Source organism: Guyanagaster necrorhizus (assembly GCF_019112545.1).
Source record: "Guyanagaster necrorhizus MCA 3950 unplaced genomic scaffold BT62scaffold_19, whole genome shotgun sequence".
Lineage (NCBI taxonomy): Eukaryota > Fungi > Basidiomycota > Agaricomycetes > Agaricales > Physalacriaceae > Guyanagaster > Guyanagaster necrorhizus.
In genome coordinates this window covers 614,375-639,239 of record NW_025064898.1, presented here as the reverse complement: position 1 = coordinate 639,239, position 24,865 = coordinate 614,375, and the positions used below count along the sequence as shown (strand labels likewise).

At 42.2% G+C, this 24,865-nt stretch overlaps 4 protein-coding genes across 4 annotated transcripts; 2 read left to right on the top strand and 2 right to left on the bottom strand.

Moving 5' to 3' along the window:
- Positions 1-16,651: 16,651 nt before the first annotated feature.
- On the top strand, positions 16,652-17,710 carry BT62DRAFT_921480 (uncharacterized protein; the record flags this gene model as incomplete). Its single annotated transcript, XM_043184303.1, has 3 exons — positions 16,652-17,398; positions 17,448-17,522; positions 17,603-17,710. 3 exons carry the CDS (start codon positions 16,652-16,654, stop codon positions 17,708-17,710), a joined length of 930 nt encoding a protein of 309 aa, XP_043037735.1.
- BT62DRAFT_260481 (glycoside hydrolase family 18 and carbohydrate-binding module family 5 protein) lies at positions 17,639-19,694 on the bottom strand. The gene is made up of 7 exons (XM_043180275.1): positions 19,337-19,694; positions 19,256-19,288; positions 19,127-19,203; positions 18,844-19,073; positions 18,268-18,791; positions 18,052-18,209; positions 17,639-17,995 (listed from the first exon to the last, which is right to left on the bottom strand). Exons 1-7 carry the CDS (start codon positions 19,548-19,550, stop codon positions 17,855-17,857), a joined length of 1,377 nt encoding a protein of 458 aa, XP_043037734.1. The 5' UTR covers positions 19,551-19,694; the 3' UTR covers positions 17,639-17,854.
- A 1,760-nt stretch (positions 19,695-21,454) lies between these two features.
- Positions 21,455-22,293, top strand: BT62DRAFT_1030739 (PEBP-like protein; the record flags this gene model as incomplete). The annotated part of the gene is made up of 4 exons (XM_043178332.1): positions 21,455-21,556; positions 21,601-21,715; positions 21,765-22,011; positions 22,057-22,293. 4 exons carry the CDS (start codon positions 21,455-21,457, stop codon positions 22,220-22,222), a joined length of 630 nt encoding a protein of 209 aa, XP_043037733.1. The 3' UTR covers positions 22,223-22,293.
- Positions 22,106-24,090, bottom strand: BT62DRAFT_995646 (uncharacterized protein). The gene is made up of 5 exons (XM_043190535.1): positions 23,462-24,090; positions 23,339-23,405; positions 23,021-23,284; positions 22,722-22,970; positions 22,106-22,674 (listed from the first exon to the last, which is right to left on the bottom strand). The coding sequence occupies exons 1-5, from the start codon at positions 23,779-23,781 to the stop codon at positions 22,390-22,392; spliced, it is 1,185 nt and encodes a 394-aa protein (XP_043037732.1). The 5' UTR covers positions 23,782-24,090; the 3' UTR covers positions 22,106-22,389.
- Between the last annotated feature and the right edge of the window lie 775 nt (positions 24,091-24,865).

The following is a 24,865-nucleotide window of genomic DNA, read 5'->3' as shown; positions in this document are numbered from 1 at the left end:
CTCACAGCAACCATTCTCATCTGGTTTGGAGATCATATACAGCTGCAACTAGACCTATAACCAACAGCACCAGAGGTCATTTGCTGAAGAATTTTCTAGCATTGCTTGCAAAAATCTCTTAAAAAAGCAAGTAATAGAAAAGAGTCTCATTGAAAAGACAGTAGGTATACTGTTGATTGAAAGCCAAATAAGAGTCAAAGCTGGCACCTTCCTTCAAAGGAAGAAAATGGCTGATATAGACATCTCAATGTTTTCTCCATGTCCTTGGATCTAAGTTTAAATGAATTGATGATTGCTATGAAGTAAAATTCCCAGTTCAAACAGAACCCTTCTATTAAGAGTCTTGTTTTGTCAGAACCAGGCATGTTAATGAGAAATTTGGAATTCAAGGAGTCAAACTATATCAAAAATGAGTTTATCTTCATAAGCTCATATGTGTTTATCCCTCTGGAAGATATTAGTTATGCACATGCTCAAAGCAGGATTGTCACTGTTAGGATAACAATCCTGAACAAGTATGAGAATGTACTCAAAGATGCTATATTGGTCAGCAGCAGCTGACTTGGACTGTGACCCATACTTATTTAGTATTTCATAGAAAGATCTCAAAGTAGTACAGAATGTATTTAAGTAGAATGTCTCTCTCTCAAGAGACTAATTCTAATCTTCTGTACATTACTCTGCTCTCTACTTACAACAGATTATAGGCCTCAGTCATAACTGAACTTACATTACTACTCACTTTGCATTCTTTTGTACTTTATATACACACATAGAACTGCATGGATAGCCAGTCCATATATAGAATTGACCTCCTTAAGGGCTCAGAAAATTACCTGATATGAAAAATCAAAATAATCAATATCCTAACTGATTTAGGACTAATTGATTATGCAGACAGAAGCACTCTGGCCCTGGCAGATATGACACTGATGGCAGATTGGAAGAAGAGTGATAGAAAAGCTCTGAAAGATATGCATGAGTCCAGAGGACCCATAGAAATTGTTCTTGTCAGAAGGAAATTCTTCAGAGCTCAGTGTGAAGAAGGAGAAAACATAGAGGAGTATATTAGGACTATGAGATCCTATCAGGAGGAGCTGGCATCTCTTAAGCAGAAAGTTGGGGAGGAGGACTTCTCTATTACACTACTTACATCACTCTCAGAATCATGGAATTCATTTATCTCATCAGCAGATACTGCTGACTTGAAAGATTCTTACAAGTTGATTTTCTGAATTCTTCAGAAAGACATCTGATTAAAGAAAAAGACTTTTGATTGGACTATAACACTTGCAGCACATGGCAAGAAGTCCTATCTAAAAGTCACATGTTATAGATATAGGGAAACTGGTCATATCAGAATAAATTGCCAAAATAGAAAAAGAATTCTGAAAAGTCATGGAAAGAAAAGGGAAGGGGTCAGACTCAGGCATGTGTTGCTAAATCAGACTCAGAAGAAAATGACTATGTATTTTATGCAACAGATATTGCACTTATCTCACTCTCAGGAGTATCATAGCTAGAGGACTCTGGCACCACCAGATATATAGTTAAAAATAGATTAGATTTTTCTGACTATATTAAAATCCTAAGACATGAAGTCATTGGTGTAGGCAAATCCAAAGGCTTGAGAAGAGGAACTGTTAAGATTAAAATAGTTGAAGGAGAAAAGATCACTTCAGTCATACTAAAGAAGTGTATCCACTGTTCTGATGCACTATTCAATCTTATGTCACTAGGGCACATCACAGATGCTAGATTTGAACTCAAATTCAAAGAGTCCAGAATGGATATTATCTCATCATATGGCAAGCTAATCAGCTATAGAGATAAAATATCAAAGCTGTACAGTCTTAACATCATTGTTCTAGAAATAACTCAGACCCATGTTGTAAAATCAGTCTAATTATGGCAAAAGTGACACAAAGCATTAGATCACTTAAATATGGAATCAGTAAAAAGACTATTTAAAAAGAAAATGGTCAAAGAGATGAATATAAATGAGTTAGCCAAGCCTTAGACAGATTGTATAGCTAGCATAAAAGCTAAGCATCATACTAAGCTATTTCCACAGAAAGCCAAAAGATACTATACTGAAATAAGGGAAATAACATTTTCAGATCTATAGAGGCCAGCCTGAACTCAGGGTATCTATGGTGAAAGATATTATATAAGCTTCACAGATAAAAAATCTCAAAGAACAATGTTATATTTTTTAAAGTCAAAGCAAGATATGGAAATTTGAAAGAAGATTCAGCAGTATCAAAAATACATCAAAATCTACAAAGAGAAGGATCTGAAGTTTATGAGGATTAATAATGGAAAGGAATATATCAATAAAGAGGTAAAGGAATATCTCCAGGATAATAGTATACAGTTGGAATTGACTGCAGCATACTCCTTATCTCAAAATAGAGTTGCTGAGAGAATAAATCAGACTCTTATAGAGCATGCATATGCTATGCTAGAAAAATATCACTGTTAGACTCAAGTGACATATGATCATAAACACATAATAAACAAGCACTGTATTGAGTTTATACAGTCATGCTTGAGTCCACTAAATGTGTTTAGCAGTATTATATCTTAAGGTCAATACAAATTGACTTGAGATAAAGTAGTAGAATAAAGAATAGCTCAAGGCTAGAGTTATATGGCACTGTCTATGCTACTTATATACTGTTTGCTTCACAGATGAATATAGTATTACTAATTGTATATTCTGTGGTTATAGAGCTCATTGTCCTAGAGCATCATTACTTCCTACAAAAGAGATATTGTTTTGTTATCAAGGCATTGCTACATGTCACAAGACAATGGTGTGTGCTGACTAAGGTTGTCTCACAGTTTCTAAGTGCTGGCCTAGGCACTCTGACTCAGCATAAATAGGAGTAAAAGAAGGAAAAGAAATAGAAAAATCATGACAATCACTTACTAAAGTTTCTATGACCCAAGGCAGTGGTATATGCCACATACCTGAAGAACCAATCATCAACCCAGGCTATCAAAAATGATCTGACCCCAGAAGAAGTGTTTCAGAGCATAAAACCAGATATTTTGGCACTCCAGGAATTTGGAGTAAAGTGCTGAGTGTTGCAGCAAGACAACAAGAGATCAAAACTGGACCCAAAGTTAAGAAAATTTATTTTTACAGATCTTACAGATGAATCCAGAGCCTGAAGATATTATAACCCTCAAACCAGGCAGATTCAGATCTCAAGAAATGTTATATTCTCTGAAAGCAACACTATAGAGCCTATAGACACTGACTATATAGTCCTCTATTCTTCATTGCTCAAGGGAGAGTCAGAGAGCAAAGTCAAGCAGACTCTGAATGAAAATGATGGCATTTCAGATGACTCTTGAATGCTGAAAATGCCAAATCAAAAGAGGAAACAGCCTCTGATATGTCATTGATCAAATCAAAGTTCCCAATATAGCATGAGAAAGTGATCAAGCCATGTGACAAATCAGCTCAGATTGCATCAAAGACTCAACTAAGTTACCAGACACTTCACAAAATGTATGAGCTGTAAAAACATTGGAACAACAGAGTATCTCAGGAGAATCATCTTTGGAAGCTGTAAATATTGCAATAGACTATGCATGTATTAGAGAAACTGCAGACAATCTCAGTGATGAGCTATTAAGCCTTGAAGAAGCTAAGATAAAGCCAGATTGGCATTATTAAAAGAAAGCAATAGATGAAGAATACAATCTATTGACTTTTCTAGGCATATAGCAGCTGGAAGAATTACTCAAAGACAGATCACTTGTGGATTGCAAGTGGACTTACAGATTGAAAAGGGATGGTGATAGAAAAATCACCAGGTATAAGGCCAGACTTGTTGCAAAAGGATTTTCACAGATACCTGACATTGATTTCTTTAAGATATATACATCTATTGTCAGGCTGGACACATTCTGCCTACTTATAGCAATTGCCACTCAAAGAAACCTAATCATTCATAGAATAGATGTTGTTGGAACTTATTTAAATGGTAAACTTAATAAATTCATCTATATAGCACAGCTCCCTGAATATTCAGATAGGAGTGGAAAAGCAGCACACCTCAAATTAACATTGTATGGACTCAAGCAATCTAGCTGAGTTTGAAGCAATAAATTAAATGCTACATTTTTGGGACTTGGATACACCAGATTGATCAGTGATCAATGTGTGTACATCAGACAAATGAGTTCTAGTCTCATAATTATAGCTGTACATGTTGATAATATAATATTGCTTGCGTCAGATAATAAAACTATATCTAAAATGAAAGAAGAGCTTAAGAAAAAGCTAAATGTCACAGATATAAAGGAGATTCAATATATATTAGGCATGAAGATAGATAGGAATTGGGACAAAAGCACTATCACTCTATCTCAGAAAGTATATATTCTCAAAGTACTTGAGTGAATAGGCATGAATGACTGCAAACCAGTTAAAATGTCTATGGATCCAAATGTACAGCTAGAGAAAATTCTGACAGAAGACCTATGAGATGTTGATACAGCCATCAGACAATATTACCATACTGGTGTCAGATCACTAATGTATGCAGCCAATGGATCCTAGCCTGACATTGTATATGCTGTCACCAAATTAAGCAAGTATGTGTAGAATCCAGCTGCTGAGCATGTCACAGTCTTGAAGTGAGTTTTTTGCTATCTGAAGAGGACTCTAGACTTTGGAATCACATATGGAGAGACTATGAATAAGCTGATATCTTATTCAGACTCAGACTGGAGAGAAGACAGATAGATAGAAGATCAATATTTGGTTATATCTGTATCTATGCAGAGGGGGCTACTACTTGAAGCTCAAAGAAACAGCCCACCATAGTCTTATCCACTATGGAAACAGAATATATGGCTCTTGCACATACAACCCAGAAAGTAATTTGGCTATGAGCACTCTTAACCAAATTAGGACTGCTATCTTATGAAGCAACAACTATTTTTATTGACAATCAATTAGCAATCAAATTCACTGAGAACCCTATATTCCATGCATGATCAAAGCATATAGACATATGGCACTACTTCATTTGTGAGTGCATGGCTTCAAACAAAGTCAAAGTTCAGCACTGTGCATCAGAGAAGAATTTAGCAGATATATTCACTAAAAGCCTACTAAAATCATTATATAAATATCTATCTGCAGATATTCTAGAAACTTGGAATTGAGAGAGTGTGTTAGGATAGCAATCCTAAGTGAGTATAAGAATGTACTTGAAGATGCTACATTGGTCAGCAGCAGCTGATTTAGACTGTGACCCATACTTATTTAGTATTTCATAGAAAGATCTTAAAATAGTACAGAATGTATTTAAGTAGAACATCTCTCTCTTGAGAGGCTAATTCTAATCCTCTGTACATTACTCTGCTCTCTACTTACAACAGTCACTAAAGCTGCCAAAACCATGAAGTAAAAGTACAGGATCCATAGATATCTCTACTTCTTCCTCACTGAAGACTGTTATGATTTTTCATTCTTTTTCTGAAATTAACCCCTATTTATACTTAGTTAGGGCACTAGAGAGACTGTAGGACAAAGCTTGGTCATCACAACTAGCTAAGTCCATCATTGTCTTTTGATGCAATAGTGTTGCCTGATGATATACAATCAACCTTTTATGTATGGTAGTGATGCTCAAGGACAATGAGCACTATAGATAGAGAAACCCACAATAAGTACATAGTATTATTAGCAGACCTTATACAGTATTTAAAGAAGCTCACTCTTGCTGATAATCCTCAGCTTTGAGCTAAAGTTTATTCCATCTCATTCTACTCTCAAGCTAGTCACACAAAGCCTTGAAGCATAGGGAGTCAATACTGGTACACTAAGTGAACTCTGATGGAAGGCTCAAATGCAAAGCCACATTAGTTTATGTGCTAGTTGATCATATACAGCTTGAGCCTAACAATTAGCTCAAAGCTTTGCTTTCCCTTTCTCAAGCCCAATTGTGCTGAGAAACTGAATGCCACCAGCAACCACTGCTGACCTCAATCATGACTTCTTTGAATTGATAGCTTCTATCATTAGAATGCTACTAGGGCTTCCTCTTTGCCATGGATGACAGTCAGTAACTGCTTGAATAGTCAGGCACTATCAGGCATTTCAACAGATCTGCACCATTCTCCAAAATGTAACCCCTGACCTACCCTTCTATGATATCCCCACCTCTGTCAGAACATCCTTCCAGCCACAAGGGCAACTTTTATCTGAAGCTGAGCATAGTGACCTGCATTCAGTGAGCCTTCAGGAAGAAGAAGGACCTCAATACCCTCCTCAATGATCCAGCAGAGACTGCAACCCTGCTTTCACAGAATTCTAGAATCCTTAGACAACAAATGTCACTCAGGAGCCTGAGAAGATCCTCAGTGATGTCCCTTTAGACCCTCTCATCTCCAGCCATCCCACCTTCTTAATCATCTCAGAGATTAAAAACTGTGCTTGGGACTCTCTTGATGCCACTCAGATGGCTTTGAGACCCCAGATAACTCTCAACTCCCTCTACCATTCCCTCTATGCTACCTCCAAGTCAAGCCCATCCATCAGCAGGTTGGAGCTTGATGACTCTTATGGGATGAGCATCTACCAGGATTTCACGAATGTGAAGCTCGCCATCACTGCAGCAGAGGACTCTTATAATCACCTCCATGTCAGAAGCCAGCCAAAAGTGGGAATGGCCAGTGTGAGGGGAAGGATTGCCAGGGACCAGATCATATAATGAGTCTTTCCAGATTGGGACCTCATGGCCTCCTTTAGTTATAATGATGCAGTACAGCAGCAGCAGAAGAATCAAGTCTGACAGACAGAGATCAAGCAAGCCTGGGAAGAGCTTGTAGAATATACATAAGCAGAAGCCCAGCAAGAGTATGAAGAGGCTGGATATGATCACCAGAGACAGTGACAAGAGTGACAAGAGGAGGCTGTCAGGCTTGGGTCAGCCTCTTCCAGCTATTATGGTCTCTAAACCAACACTTCAGGTTTTCCTTTCAGGGACCCTGATTCAGAAACAGATTCCTGAGTGGAATCAGCAGGAAGCATCATCAACAGAGAAGAGGCCATCTGATGTGATCAAACTAGAAGAAACAATCACCCCTCCTCTCTCTAGTATCCTACCAGAATGAATACCATCTCCTCTGATGCCAACTCTGTCCTTGGAGCCTATAGGCTCTGAGTACTTGACAATATCCATGTCTTTGACTGGACTCTCTGATGATTTCTGAGCAGCAGAGTCACCCACCAGTTCCTCGATCTCAGGTTCCAATGAAACTTCAGCCTCTATAGCTGAGAATTGGAGAAAGAAAGAGCATGTGGAGAGATATAATATAGTCAGCTCCAAAATATCCCTGTTCAGCAGACAGCCTCTGGATCTGACCTAAGTACCACCAGGCCCAGCACTAGGATCAATGATCAGCTCACTAGCAATGCTCAGACTAGTCATTCCATCCATCTATGACTCACCCATCAGTTTCCTCCTCAAGGAAGAGGACAGTGGAGACAAGGGTGATGAGGAAGACAGTGAGGGCTCCTTCAAGCTCAAACAATTTATGGAATATACCAACAAAGATACTGACAAAGAAGCACTAAGAGAAGAAATAGAATAGAAAAGAGAGAAGAAATAACAAAGACTATATGAGCAGGGAATGCTCTTTTTGTGGAGAGATGCCCACTGGAGGGCTACACCCTTAGGACTAAAGTCTAAGTATGCAAACAATACTGAAAAACAAGATATTTTACAGTATGCCATGACAAAGTATGCTTGAAAAGAGTACAGCTGACAGCATTCAGAGGATCCCCTCAAACTGATGCCCCCATACCAAACCAAGAACCAGCTGAAACTAATACTGGATTCCTCACCCACTCCATTGAAACAAGCCATTTACATGGCACCATCTATCTGCAGTCAGGCTGAAACCTTCAATCCATCAATCTGAGATATAGCCACTTGGCTCATCAGAACCCAATACCAGCCAAGCTCTTTGGCATCATGGTATAAAAAACTCTGAAACTCCTAGACCAGGAAGGGAAGCCATCTTCTTAGGGGACAGCTACTCCCTGATGAAGCAGAACCCAGTGGAATGAGAAAAGAACTAGTACAAGATGATCCTAAAATAGTTTGTCTTGGATTTACTATATGAGACAGGGTAATTGTCCAAAGGGATGCTGCTCTGAAAGGGAGTCCAGTCACTGATGATCACTCCCTTCACTTCTTTCCTGAACCACCACATGAATGGGGCTGATCTTTATTTTCAGAGTGGCCCAACCTGATAGGCATGCTACCAGAAAATGCTGCTGTTTTACAATGCTGACCTAATTTACTGCAGAAACCTCACTCCTTCAAGAGAGCCTCAGATGATATTGACCAATTCCTGGTCAATTGTGAACAGTACTTTGAGGTTTATATCGGATATCTCAGCACTGGTATAAATAAGATAGCATTTGCCATCTCTTATCTTAAGAAGAAGGTGAAGATCTAGTGGATTTTGATCTCTCTGAACTTTCGATTGTCAACTCAGGAGTACTACCAATATCTCTTGTGGCCAGTGTTTAAACAAATGCTGAATAACAAATTCATTGACTCAGTGGTGCAAGAAGTGCACAAATAAAAGATCAAGAAGTATAAGATGGGAGATAAGGCTGCCACAGATTATTTTGATGAGTTAGAATGCCTCACAAAACTTGCTGAAATTCAGGATGACATAGCAAATAATGGACACATAATCAAGACCCTCAAGAGAGGAGTTCCCTCTTCATACATTATAATGATTTTGGTGATTGGCATCAAAGCACTGATGCTAGTCAGATACAATGAATGGAAGGAGCAAATTGTTGAGATATACAGAGAGTGATAAAGGCAGAAAGTGGAGTCATCAACCCTCCAGGATTACACCAAGAAGCCAACTCCACCAACTTTAAATAAATTAGGGCAAACTGCCAGGAAATTGTTGGAACCTTCAATGGCCTCTGCTTATGGAGCACAGAAGACAGAAACTGGAATGACATACACTAGATCCAGGAAGCCGATGGACATTGACTAAATGAAGAAGGAAGGCAAATACTTTAATTATAGATAAAAGGACCATATAACAAAAGACTGCCTAAAGAAGAAACGAATGCATGAAGACATCCAGATATAAATCACTGAGTTACAAAAGGAAGATGAGGAACTTAGCAAAGAAACCAAGGTGGAGAAAGTAAAAGAAGAGGCTGACTAGTGAGCAATTTCACTGTGCTGGCCAAAGATGTTTATGATATGCAATTACCAGCTGCTAGTCAGACTGATAAAATCTCTGTAATTACCTCTATGTCTACTGTATCAGCACATCTGAATATATCACAGACTTTCAATCCACACACTGAAGAATCACCAAAGAAAAAAGCTCAAGTGCTTGAGGGCCAAATAGAGGCAGAGAGCCCCAAAACTTGGCTCAAACCATTTGACATGGAATAGACCTGGAGAGCAATCAGGGATGCCAAGGATGAAGCAATGGCAAAAGCCATACTTAAAAATTAGATCCATCAGACCTGAGCTGAAGAAGTAATTGATGAGATGATAGAAGACATAAAAAAAGCAGAGTGATGCCAAGCCCTAGAGTGGCTCAACAAACTCTACAGACTATGGAAATTCATTCAGTGGTCCAAAATGCCCAGACAAGATCTAATCACCAAAGCACAGATTGAGACCCTTACAACTCAATCCATTCACATAGTAACTGCCCTGATTGACAGTGGTTGCACTGGGAGCTCAATTAATCATGCTTTTGTCAACAAGCACCAACTCCTGATGAGGGCCACAGCAGCCCCAATTCCAGTATACAATACTGATAGAACCAAAAACCAGACCAGTTTGATCACTGAGTTTGTAGAGCTTCAACTCATGATCAGTGATCATTCTAAATGAATTGATCTGGCAGTCACAGATCTCAGGACTAAAGAAATCTTCTTTGGTCATGATTGGCTAATCTGCTATAACCTGCTGATCAATTGAAAAACCAGGTGCATCATGTTCACAAGATGTCAATGTTGGAAAATCCCATTTGAATTATCTGATGAAGATCCAGAAGACTGGTGGGATGAAGAAATGGAAGATAGAGAAACCATCCTCACTGTTGATCTCCAATGCGAGCTTCACATTTGTGCTATTCACCATACCAATAACCTAGCTGCCAAAGCCAATGAACAAAGGAAAGAGAGGACCTTTGAAGAAATAGTGCCTGAATAGGCACATGACTTTAGAGACTTGTTCAAAAAGAAAAGCTTTGATAAACTACCAGAGCTAAAACTATGGGATCATGTGATCAAGCTAATTCCAAATGCCAACACCAATTTAGACTGCAAAACTTATCCTCTTGGCATAGTAAGCAACAAGAATTTGACAAGTTCTTAGACAAAAACTTATCCAGTAGACAGATTCGACCATCAAAATTCCCTATGACATCACTATTCTTTTTTATCAAAAAGAAGGATAGCAAACTCTGACCAGTCCAAAACTACCAGAAACTTAACAAAATAATGATCAAGAATTGGTATCCTCTTCTATTGATCTCTGAGTTGATGGACAAACTTCAGAGTGCTAAATATTACATCAAACTTGATGTCCAGTGGAGATACAATAATATCCACATTAAAGAGGAAGACAAATGAAAGACCACATTTAAAATGAATCAGAAATTGTTTGAGCCGACAGTCATGTTTTTCAGGCTCACTAATTCCCCAGCAACATTCCAGTGGATGATGAATGATATATTCAAAGACCTCATTGCCACTGGAAAGATCACCATTTACCTCAATGATATTCTCATCATGTCAAAAACAAAGAAGGAGCACAGAAGGCTAGTATGACAAGTACTAGCCCTCATGAGGAGATACAAACTGTTCCTCAAAGCAGAGAAGTGTGAATTTGAGGTACTCGAAACTGAGTACCTCAAAGTCATCATTAGCAAAGGAAGCATCTGAATGGATCCCATCAAAGTGGCAGGGGTAACAGAATGGCCAGAACCAACCAGAAAAAAAGAACTATAATCATTTCTCAGCTTCACAAACTTCTATCAATGTTTCATTTGAGACTATAGCAAAATTGTCTAGCCAATGATGCAGTTGACTGACAACACTCCTTGGATCTGGGGTCTGTCCCAACAGACAGCCTTCAATGACTTGAAATGCTGACTTGCTGAGGACATTATACTCACTATTCCCACTCAGAAAGGGAGATTCTGAGTCAAAGCCAACTCCAGCAAGAGGGCCATCAGAGCTGTGCTGGCCCAGGAACAGGAAGAGAGATGGTGCCTAGTTGCATTCCTCTTTAAAGTGCTTACTATCACCAAACACAACTATGAGATCTATGACAAGGAGTTACTTGTCATCATGCTCACTCTAGAAGAATGGTGACACTATCTGATTGAGGTGACAGAGGTTTTTGAGATTTGGACAGATCATCAAAATCTCCAATACTTTTGACAACCACAGAAGTTGAACCACTGGCAAGCCAGATAGGTCACCGAGCTTAGCCAATATCAATATACACTTCATCACAAGGCAGAAACAGCAAACAAAAAGGCTGATCTCCTTAGTTGAAGAGCAGATCACAACCAGGGGGAAAAGGATAATGAAGGAGTGACATTACTACAGCCTGAACATTTCTGGATTATGGTAATGCTAATAGAGGAGGAAATTCATGAGCGCATCAAGAGTGTGACACAGGACAACAGCAAATGGGACCAATAAGTGGCTCCATCCCTCAATCACAAATGAGGGATGATGAAGTAAAGGGGATTAATCCACTATAATAGACGAATCTATATCCCTTGAGATCAAAAACTACATGATAAAATCATTATTATCCATTATGACCATGCCACTGCTGGTCACTCTGATATTGCCAAGACTAAGAAACTGGTATTATGAGAGTACTGGTGGCCTAAAATAGAAACTGACATCATCACATATATCAAAGCATGTGAGGTTTGCCAATGAGGCAAATCATTGATACAAATCCAGACTGCACTACTCCATCCAAATGAGGTTTCATCATCACTATAGATCTACATTTCGGTCAATATGATCACTGGATTACCAGATTACAATGGTTATAATGCTATCATCATCATAGTCAACCAATTCTCAAAGGCAATTATACTGATCACCTGCTTGACAGAATTGAGCTCTGAGAGATGAGCAAAAATCCTATGAGATGAAGTCTATGCAAAATACAGCATGCCTCAGATAGTTATCTCAGACAGAGACCCTCAATTCATCTCAAAGTTCTTGGATAACCTTTACTGCCTTCTGCACATCAAATGCAATGCATTGACAGCTTATCACTCTCAAATAGATGGACAAACAGAGCATGCAAACCAAAAAATCAAAAAATACCTCTGCTTGTTTATTAATTACTAACAGAATAATTGGGTAGAATGGTTGGCTCTTGCCACCTTCCAACACAACAACTGAGTCCATTCAATGACAGAGAAGACACCATTCTTCATGAATCATAGATGACACCCAAACATCATACAAATAGAAAGACATTGAATAACCACCCCCACATCCATGGACTTTGCTACCACAATAGCAAAGATCCACACAGAAACCACAGCAGCCCTTGAAAAGGCTGCCAGAACTATGAAAACCCAATATGATAAACACCATCAGCAAGCCCATGACTATTCTATTAATGATAAGGTTTGGCTAAACACCATCAACCTCTATTTACCATGGCCTAAATGCAAATTGGCAGATAAATGCACTGGTCTCTTCTCAATAACCTCAAAGGTAGAGGCTAGTGCTTATAAACTAAGACTATCCCCCACCTGGAAAATTCACAATGTCTTTAACAAGGCACTGTTAACACCCTACATCACATCAGCATTTTCTAATCAGAAATGACCTTCACCTCCACCTCCAGACCTCATCAATGATAAAGAACACTATGAAGTTGATCAGATCTTAAATCATAAATTACAAAAAATTAAAGCAAGAGAGGACAGAATGACAACTACAGTCGACTATCTGATCAGCTGGAAGGGATATAGATCAGAATCCAACCAATGGGTGAACAAAAAACTCATAAATGCTGATGAAGCCATACAGGACTATGAATTATCCCTGAATTAAGCTATTGGGATGATGGTCTTAAAGAGAGGGTAATGTTACAATTTTCCATTCTTTTCCTGGAATTAACCCCTATTTATGCTTAGTCAGAGCACTAGAGAGACTGTGGGACAAAGCTTGGTCATCACAACTAGCCAAGTCCATCATTGTCTTTTGATGCAACAGTGTTGCCTGATGATACACAATCAACCTTTTATATATAGTAGTGATGCTCAAGGACAATGAGCACTATAGACAGAGAAACTCACAATAAGTACATAGTATTATTAGCAGACCTTGTACAGTATTTAAAGAAGCTCGCTCTTGCTGGTAATCCCCAGCTTCGAGCTAAAGTTTATTCCATCCCATTCTACTCTTGAGCTAGTCACACAAAGCCTTGAAGCACAGGAAGTCAACACTGGTACACTAAGTGAACTCTGACAGAAGGCTCAAATGCAAAGCCATGTTAGTTTATTATGTGCTAGTTGATCACATGTGGCTTGAGCCTAACAAAGACTCTGCAAAAGACAGAAATCCTCAAGCTTCATATGTGGTGCTAATACCTCTCAAGCTTGATGGAAGGATTTAATAAGATGGCTCTCCAATATACCAGAAAGAGCATATCAGAAACTATTTTCTTTATGCCCTTTATGCCTTTCTTCAAGCCTTTTAATAAATGCTCACATGCTATGAGATATTGGCTACTGAGCCAAGTAAATTTTGGAGACAAACATAGAAGTGCTGGAAAAAATGTAATCAATGGCTCAATAACAATTTGAGGTAAAAAGTGCTAACAAGTTTCCTCTAGAGCAGAGATGTCTTGGTGATGATTTTGAAGCATAATGTGCAACATGGGATTGTCAATGAGAAGCTTGAGACATGTTGGTGTTGGAAATCCTCAGTGTTGTGCAGGATAGACTCCAGGCTGGTAAGGCCAGATAGAATAAACTTCTTATTCTACAGCTTCTACAGAGCTTGTACTTATACTCTCCTGGCTTATATCTAGAATTTACTACAACTTTCTCTTTCTTTCAAGCTTACTCATTGACTCTTGGCATGATGCCAGATTGCCCTTTCTAGAACTTTCCAGCAAAATCCCAACAGTCAGGTATGTCACAAACTCAAACTTGGTGTCAGTATCCCTCCTTGATAACCTCACCATAGAGAGAAACTTGGCAGCATGTTTGACTTTGTGGAGATGTTTGAAGTACAGGAAGGGGTCCATGTCAGCAGTTAAACCTAATACCCAGCCAGAAATGGCCTGTTGTGGAGCAATATGTCCATCTTGAGAATCTTGGCCAGCTCAGTGCAGACTGATGTGATACAACTTGTTGTTTTTTACAGTTTTTCCTTGATCTTGTGCTATATGTTACTGTGACTCTAACTACATTTTGACATCAGAATCTGATGAGAAACTAATTGTTGCGAATGATTATCAGGTAAGCTCTATTTTTATTCCTCACTATCAGGCTTTGCTTATTTTGAATGAGGCAATGATTTTTGATCACCAACAAAAAGAATAAATACACTGGACAGGACCATTCCATATCAAGACAGCCTGCTTGAAGCCTCAAAAATGTGTCATCTGCCGTCAAATCTCCCCATATGACATCCTGCCTCGAATACTGCAATGACTGCTAAACCAACCAAAGTCTCTCCACCACTTACAGACCCAAATACACAGACCTAGAATGAAAAAGTCATCAGTGCTGCAAAGAAAATGTTCCAGATGGTTGAGGGTCTCAATGATAGGTGTTGAACCTATAAGGACCACCTCTAATTCATCATGAGCGACCGAGAACTGATGACAAGCCTGGCTGATATGGATGAGAACAGCAATAAATCTCGCTTTACTCTCTGTGGATAAAATTTGATCATCCCTAATTGCTACTGAACATCTATGCTCATAGTGTATCACATCCGTTCAAAAAGCCCAGCGCCACCAGCAGTGCCTATGGGGACTCATGAGTTCTTCTATCATCAGAATAACCAACAATTCCCATTTGGTTGCTTATAGTAGGTGTTACTTCCCAAGATCCACTGGAGAAATGTATGCTAGACCTGGATCCTTATATCCAAGAGGTTGTGACGGGATACCGAAGTCTGAGACGTTGGGAGATTCCAGACGAAATCCCCGATGATGTCTGGCCCTTCCTTGAACATCTCAATCTCCCAGCCTCCATTCAGACCCCTGACTAACCCGATCTTCTACTTCACAACCTTGGATCTTTCCAGAAAAATGATATTTTGAGGTCGCATCTGGGACAGCTGGTAGATCGTGGTCAGGTAAGCTCTGACATTTTTTCACCTTCATCTTGTCCTCATGGTCAACTTCATAGATTGTTTGTCAACGCTCCTGGTTCAGGGAGAACACGCCTAACCCTTGAAGCTCTATGCTATCACTGGGGTTTGTACTTCAGTTGCAGTCAGAGCCCAGGGCTGCAGGACCCGCTAGATAATTCTACATCCAGTTGCCTTGGTTCTCAAGATCTTTGGACTGCTTATGATTTTCTTGGACGCGCCTCTGACTTTTGTCCTGTCACATGTCTTAAGGCCAACGATGCCCAGGGTAATAGTAAGTTGACAGATTTGGTTTTTAGCAAGGTTCTCCTAGCGCGGCTGCTGGTTTTCAGTGCTTTTTTACACCATATACCCGTGGATAAAATTGCAGATCCGATCTATAAGATAAGATGGACTTCTCTACAGGTTCAACCGTCGATCATTCCCACTGAGTGCGACACATCTTCACGTCAATCTTCCATGTTCTTGACGGAGAGGATCAGATGGATATTAATACAAAAATCAAGGCGATTTGCACTACTATCGGTCGACTTCATGGAAAAGGAAGGATCTACATTGTTATTGACGAAGCTCAGCTTGGTATCGAATGCTTATCTGAGACATTTCATTCCTCGAACCCAACCAATCCCCAGCATCGCCCATTCCTGATAGCCGGTGTTCACTTGGCATAGCAAGTTTCAGAAGAAAAGTCTCGAAGCATCCTTCCCCATTTCCGCCACGAGTCTTTCAACTGTGAAGTTTCTCGAAGTTGTCGCATCTGTGACAGCAAAGCCTCAATCTAGTGCCTCTGTCTATACTGGCTCTTTTGATAACGGAGAAGACCAAATCGCTTACATCATGCCGTTCACCCTTGATCATCTTCACCAGACGGCCGACTTCCAGTTGTTATTTACTAGAATCAGGCAATGGCTACATGGCCGGTTTGTGTTTCCGTCTTCGGTTCTTGCTATAGAGTTAATTGTCGTGTTCTCCTAGATATCGTTTTACTGCAAGTTTCCTGTCAAACCTCCTCGCGCAAGGTTACCGAAATCCCAACGTTGTCTTGAACCCTTTCATTGAACATGTCGGAGGTTTCACGCCGTCTGATCACACACTTGGTTCTGACAAGCTAGAGAACTATTCAATACGTCCCGGCAACATCTTGATATAAGTGGTTCCCCTCAAGTTACAATTCGATAAACTTGGTAAATGGTCCCTTTTTGTATGATGGGTTCGGTGTCTGACTTTGTCCTAGATCTTACAATGAAAAATGAAATGATGTCGTTCACTTACAATTATTTTCTTGGTGGATCTCCAGCTCCTTTTCTAGGATCTAATCTTCAGCAATATGTGAATCTCGGGCTCGCACACTACCGCTCGAACCAAGCAGAGGATGCACGTGTTGATGAGCCGCTGGTTCTGATGGCAACATTGGCCTATTTCAATCGTTCCGCTGCTGCACCCAGGGACCATCTATATAGCCAGATATGTGATCATCTGAACCACATCCGAACCAATGAACATAGCTTCACTGACCTTCTCGCCTTCCATTTCTCTATTTCATTCGACCGCCCTCGACGTCTTGCTAAATTCTTGCATGTCCTGAATGACGTTTATCGCTTGGGATTCAACTATGTTCGGCTGGTGGCATATCGCGACCTCTCTACGGGCTTCCCATATCTTCGCAGAGGAACCTGGATGATATCTGGGCTTAACGAGTGTAATCTTCCAGAATACGGCGGCATCTTGACTGCTTCTGATTTTAAAAATCATGCGCCCGACAAGATTATTAAACCAGATGATCAGATCGGAATGTCATGTCCTGGTTCTATGGGGCCTAGTCTCTTGTTTACATTGGAATTGACCGATACTCCAAGTGGAGATCCTCATCCAACATATCTTTGGGTCGCTGTAGCGGCCATTGTCCGTTGGCGCGGTGGTGATTTCACTCATGATCAGGTTACTACCGCTTTAAGTAAGGTCACCCCGAAACACTTCTTCAGTCATCCGGTAAGCCTTCATCTTCGCACATGATCATGCTAATCGGTCTTCCTTTTAGGAGAACCCTTATGATCGAGCACAAGCTCTCCAGACTCTCCAAGACTGGCTCCCTCCGAGTCAGAATTACCGGAAGGTAGGCAAGTACAGTCTCCTTCGGGTGGTCGCTGCAAATCGAAAGCTTTTTCTGAGTCATATTTCGATGAAGACGGTCAGGATAGCCATCCCATAGCTATCCTTAATCCTGAGTCCTTACAAGATGCGTATGCCACCCTCGAGCCAAAGAATTACATTCGAAAACTAGCAGCATGGATAGACGGTTAGACGTAGCAGATGCAATCGGACGAGCTGTTAGTTAATGTATCCATCAATGAACGATATTTGTTTTCTCAACACCGTGCGTCACTAATGGAAAAGTAAAGTATGGTATCTCGCTTGCTCGGTATAAAATAATATAAGTGCCATAGTCTACCACTGGCCCATATTATTTCTAATATTATCCCACTTGCTATTAGGATAGTTTATGTGGTTCTTGGTCTTGTCAAGAGTTCCGAGGACACCAGCAGCGGTTCCGACAAGGGATTCGGAGCCAATTTTATCGGTTGAAAGCTTAGTAAATCACGCGTTAGCTTAAGTCACACAAGAAGCACGTCAAATTTGCTTACCTCCCAGAACATGGAGCCAGCGAGACCACAGTCGTTGATGTACTGTGCCTTGAGGGTGACTATGTTGGGAGTATCGTATGAAACGAGCTCTCGGAAAGACCAGTCGTACGAGTAACTGCTGACATCATCTGTGTTTTCGAAGACTTGGGCACTGGCAACTTGGTGTGGATGGGGTTAGATGAGTATGTGAAAAGACGAGAAGCAGAAGGCACATACGAGGAAGAACATTATACGAGTACACTCCAGCTTCGATGGTTCCAGGACCAACCTGAAAATAGACGTCAAAACCAATGAAAGTCAGAAAGTAGGCTCGGAAGCATACACCATTGAAAGATGCTCCTAGACCGTCGGTATTCTCAAAGGCACGTCCATAGAGAGGAATTCCCATGTTGATCTTGCAAGCATCCGCACCAGCCGAAATGAAATGCTGCACAACAGCGTCGGTGCTGACACCTGTGCGCGCACCGCCGTAAAGATTAGCTTGGTTGTCCGTGTAGTCCAACCATGAACCAGAGTAGTCGTAGGACATGAGATTCCAGTAGGTCAAAGCAGCGTTCATCTGGGGTACGACGAGATTGGCATAGTTATTGGGACCAGCAGCCACAGCGGCGGACAGCTGGTATGGAGTGCTGTCGCCTTTAGAGTTGGCGAGATTGTCAAATGCGGTACGAAGCTCTGTGAAGAGGTCGGCAAAACCTTGTCCTTCGGCAGCGTTGGCTGGGTATTCAAAGTCAAGGTCACTAGGAAGTACGTTAATGCAGGGAGAGAGACGGAATAGGAAATTAGACTTGCATTCCATCGAAGCCGTAGTCCTCAATGAGAGTAACGGCATTGGAGACAAATGTTGCACGGCTAGATTCGGAAGTAACGAAGGCGAAATGGCCGGCCTGTGAATATGTCCAGCCGCCAATGGAAAGGAGGACTTTGATTTTCCGGTTGGCAAGCTTGATGAGGTACATTTGCTTGAGACAGCCGTACAAATTCGTGCCACTCTCTGTCCAACTGTCTCCGTCGTAATGTTTCTAAAGAAACGCGTTAACATATCTGAAAGAACGGATACAAAAGGCATGCGTACTTCTTCATCGGCCCACGAATCAGTAAGGCTTATGGCTCCAGACCAGGGGTCCACATCAGCAAAAGAATACAGAATGTCTAAACGTCATGGTAGTCAGTTACAGTATAAGAGAGAACTGAATATCCATACGACTTAAACTGTCAGTGACAATATCTTGGGGCTCTGTTGGTTGCGTCAGAAAGATGCATATGCAGAAGACTAGGCACTAACGAAAATCCGCGCTGTATATACCCCAGTTGGTAAAGTACCCGACAGACGCCTTTCCTTTGTAAGGTTCTTCCAGATCACGGGCTTCTGGGTTCGTCTTCGAGCTGGCGGTGGAAGGAGAGTCCTTGTAATTGTCTGGACGATGCATCACAGCCGTTGCATTGACAGCTACCACTGCAAAACAAACAATACATAAAAGAGTGTGTTTGAAGCCCATTATAGAGGACGGTCAAGTTGAGAGATTGTGGGAGGGATGGGAGGGAGTCTTCAAAAGACGTGAAGACTTCCGACATGGCTGCGGGACACATTTTATAGTGCCGCTCCCGAGGCACGAGAAGGCAATGAAGTAAAGGGATGAAGTAAAGGTAGTAACAAGGGCTGTCAATTTCCTATGATGGAGCATATGGGGAGAAGGAGTCGGTGAAATGAAGGCAATCCAGACGAGGAGTGAAAATATCTCCCGAGGGCTCGCATGAGTGAATTTCAGCGAAATACTGAAGAAAAGAGTCATACTAGGTAATATTAAGCGCCAAAACGAAACCACGTACGAAAATATAGATCACATCCATTTACGGTGTATCGGTGAATTATCGTGACGAACTGTCGCAACGACGGCAAAGTAGCTTTCATTTACTGTTAGGTAGGCAATTGGAGGCGAGAAGTGACCCAGGAACTGCAAGGAACGACGAAGACCATGGATTCTTGGAAAAGACCCATTGAAGCGAAAGAGCTCTGAGCAATATAGGCCAACTTGGTGGGAGTAGCAACGGATGCTCGCAGTGGCTCGAACCAGGAAAGGGTCGCGCTTCTTTTGCCGGCATCCCATCAGGGTCACTTGGACCCTTCCAAGACCTACGCGAGATGCGAGTCTTTTGTACCTTGTGGAAGAGTGCCACCTAAAGAACGATTGCCTAGCACTGTCCACTCTTTTGCCGGGACCTCTAACACGATTTCTCGCCTATGTTGACTCTCAGCACGACAAGATTTTCTAGAACTTTATGACGTCGGCATAGGGCTAGGACCGCAAGACTCGTGTAGTAGGGCGGATCAACAGACCTGAGGCATGAATGGGTGGCCGCACGAATTCAGATCTGTTTCTTCGGCCAACGTATCTTCTTAGCTGCTTTCATAATCGACGGGATTTGCACAAAGATCCTTTGACTCTAGACTAAAATGTTTTCATGTCCGTGTTTTGCTTTACTAATTGACTACTGACCCTAGGCCTCTGCAGACCAGATCCTCAGACTCGGGACTCCTTTTTACGTTTCCTTCTAGCGGTGCAAGGACCGTCCCGATGCATTACTGTTGGGTCTAGTAACTTCGATGTATGCAAGCCTCACTAGGTCGATGGCTGCGGGAAGATAAGATATCGGTTGGTGTTTGAGCTGAGTAGTGGCGAGCTAGACCAAAGAGCGTGGCGAGGTAATCTTCAGTCCTCGCTACTTCACTTCTCATACTGATTAAGGTCACACTTTTTTCTCTCAGGCTCATACCTTTGGCTCGATAGCAAATGCCATGGAATTGGCATTCCCTATTTCCTTGAGAAGGATCACGATCACGTCGCACACTCCCGCCGCCGACTGATGAAGGTCCATATTCAAGTATCATGTCATCTATCGCGACAAATGACATCTTCACGCCCTTGATCCGGGGACATTATTTTATGGGAGAAACTTTGGAACGCTCCCTTCTGGCTTGTACACGCCATGCGGGAGAAAAATGTATTTAGGCACCTACATCCCACGACAACTGCATGTGCTGAGCGAATACATGGAACCCGGCCTTTGGAGAAGACAGAAATTCTTCGAATACGAAGACACGTCATTCAATCTTGACTGCGCATGTGTGACTAGAGAAATCTGTGCTTGATAGCTGAGTGGTTATTCTCATGCCCAAACCGCACGACCTCTCACTCGGTCAGTGAATATAATATCCCCGTCGTTCTGAGGAGGGTCATTTCTCACGCCGGCTTGTTCAGGCTCGCCATCTTCCCGTGGGAGTTACTCATTCCTTCCGTATAGAAATTCCGGGGATCGTGCTTGAACCACACAGATGCGCCGGCTTTCGCTTGCATATTAAAAGCTGAGAGACTCGTTCTCCGTGTAATCGTACTCTTTAACCATGATCGTCGTCGTCGCTTTATTGCTTAGTCTCCTCACCCAGGCAATTGTCGCTCAAGACACAAGCCTAGCAAAGGTAAAAGAGGCATTCGATGTCGTCAACGTGAGTATCGACCTCCTTCAAAATGCCATCCTTACGCCGCACAGATCCCAAAAGACATTGCTCTTCCATTCGACCCTTCCTTCCTTCTTGAAGTTTCTCTGCCTCAAACAACAGGCTCTGCGATCGTCCTCAGGGCAGGCGTGCAGCTTCCTCGCAATGGTACGTCCCCGATGTCAGCTTTACCACCTCATCTGATGAGGTCCCAAAGCGACCGTCGGCCCTCCTTCGTTCACCCTCGTCGGACATGATATCGGGCATGGTCCCTTTGTCGTCGCAACAGTAGACCCGGATGCCCCTACTCCCCAGAATCCCAATATTTCCGAAGTTCGGCATTTCCTCGGGGGGAACTTCGTGTCCGAGCGCCTCTTCGCAGGCCAGGCTACCTTAACTAACACGACGGCAGCAGTTTCAGACTGGCTTCAGCCGACACCTCCCACAGGATCGGATGCCCACAGGTAGGTAGACTGGATTCACTGAAACTGAAAGCTCATCACTTGAAGGTATATTTTCTTGGTGTTCAGGCAGCCGCAAGGTTTCAATGACCAGGTTCTCGTTGACGCTACTACACCTAGGACACTGTTCAACATCAGCGAATTTGGTGCAGCGGTTGGGCTTCGAAACCCCATTGCAGGAACGTTCATGTTAGTGGCCCCAGATCCTGCATAGGAAAGTACGTTTCGATGTTAAAAAAAATAATATTACGCACGAAAAGTGTACGCGTTTTTGGCATCTAATCCTCGTCCTCGTTACAGGTATAAGAATAATCAAACAGTAGATCTATAGAAGTATAGGGTAGGAATATGCGTGATACACATCCAATGAAGGAAGAGAAATCAAAATGGCTTAGGATTCGACTGGGATCTAGTGATCTGCGGCGGCGGAACCAGCGTTACCGTACTGGCGTCGTAATTGCTTGTGACAGGATGCGATAGCGTACGTGTCATCGTGGACGCATTTAAGGGCATGCTCAAGTCGCGTGGTGGAACTGGGAGGTCAAATACGGGCGATTCTAGGGACTTGCAAAGTGCTTCAAACAGCTTCCTCGCATCATCCGCGCCGAATCCACCGGAAATCATCGCATGGACCAGAGATTTGAGTTTCGATCCGACCTTGGGTAGCTATAATATTTATTAGAAAAGATTGTGCGTGTCGCCAAGAGACATACATTAAACAGCAGCCGGTCGATCATCATTCCACATTCCTTGACGTCTTTTTTATAGATTGCTTCCGAGTGGTCCGTATCCTGTACGGCGGAGGAGAGGTTGGCATAGTAGTATTTGACAGGTAATCTGGAGCGGTCAAAGTGCTCCACTGAGTCAGGAGAGCAGGTGCCAGCACCAATGTCTACCATGAAAGAGGCAGAGTTGAAGCACGAAAGTTCGGATATATAGTGTTCATGAAGAAATGTGAGGCCCTGCCGACCTTATAAACGCTATTTCATCGACTTTGTCTAATACCACGCACCTCTAATGACTGTCTGAAGAAGTCAAGATAGTTGGCCACGTTTCGGAACGGAGGTTTGTCAAACTGGAATAATCGTTGCAGGCAAAGGAATACTTTCTCGCCACGCTCTACCACGCAAAGAATGTGAGGAAAGGGATTCCAGGGATCCGCGCGGTATTCTGGGTGATTATATTCCAAAATAAGGAAGAGCTCTGGAGAAGTTCGCGACAACGATTTTATCATAAGGGAGTCATTGGATGTAGGAGTAGATGGTTCTACCATGACCTACGCAGAAGCGGCATTAGAGAGGTGTCAGCACTATTGCAGGATGCGGCGTACGAGACTGTTTGTTTCGTAAAGACCAGGATTCTTCAACAACAGGTCATCGATAAGGCTCTCATAGTCGCTGCGCAGTCAGATAATAAAAGACTAATGGACAACAAAATATAACATGAGACGTACATATCATAGATGACAGACGAGCTGGTCGAGGTGGACGAGTCGGACTCTGAATCACACGACGACCAACCGCTCCTGTAATACGAACTCACATCGTCGTCATCGCTACTTTCTATGCGAACCATGCGCTGCAGCGGGTGACCCAGCCCCCATCTCGGATAGGAGTCGACGTCCTCAATTGTCCCATCAGAATGAACACCGTCGCTATCGCTGTCGCTGTCATCAGAGTCTGTGTGCTCCGGCGACTCGACAGTATCTCTTCCCAGAATTATTTGGACGGAACGCGCCATAAGTCGCGATGGGCGGGAAGAAAAAAGTGCCATTAAGCGTAGTCCAAATTTGATTCACTTCCGCAACTTTCACGAACTCGTTATTATAGGAACTGGGGTCGTTAAGCGAAACCTTAGAGTAGAATTCAGCGAGGCATAGTGGACGCAGCAACGACAGGCAAGAGGAAACGTGGCGAGAGGAAAGCGGGGAACGGGGAACCCCGGAAGGTGCTGGGATCAAGTCATGTCCAAATCCGGCCTTGAACTGCAAGGTGCTTCAGCGGTCACTAGTAAACAGTAACTAGACGTTGGGATATTGATATACGATGGCAAGCCTCATGAAGTCGCAGGATCAGAGATGAACGTTAAACGTACGTTGATTCTTGAACAGTCAAAGCGCAGTCATTTATTCGCATTCTTACGGCACTCCAAGATAGATTTCCAAGTCGACTTTGCCAATATATACATAACGTATATTTAATGATTTACTCGCCTCTAGAACATCGGAAGTACCTAAAAGGTAATAGGCGGTGACCAATTATCTTTCTTCAACCACTCCATTGTCTCGATGAACTGCTCAGGATTCGTCAATTGCGACATCTGCCTCAGCCGGTCCATCCTCAAGGTAGCCAGAGGATGTCCTTCTTCTTCATCATCACTCCTGTGAGCACCTTTAAACTGTTCCGGAAATCCTGCAAGCACACGAAGAATATTCTGTCCACATGTTAGGCTCTGGAATTCCTTCAATCATTCCCTTCAATAGAACCGATCGGTGTCCGTGTCCATAACAATCCTAACCGAAAATTTGAGCTGAAACATCTACTGATATAACAAACAGAACTTACAGAGTACTTCTTAAAGAGGTGTTTGGGAGTAGCGGCGTCCACACACTATTTTATCTGGAAACGCTTGGCCGATCATGACTTCAACGGCTATCCACAGATATTGTGGTCGTCCTGAGGTGTCGGGCAAATCATCGTCGAGTTCCACCAGAAAGAGCATGCTAGGTCCCATCGCCGTCTCTGGATAGAATATTCCAATATGGTCGTCTGGTCTGTTATGAATTACAAAACCAAAATAGTTATCGGTCAGTTCCCGTATTTTGCTATTAGCTGCCTGAGACGTCAGAAGACCCCCC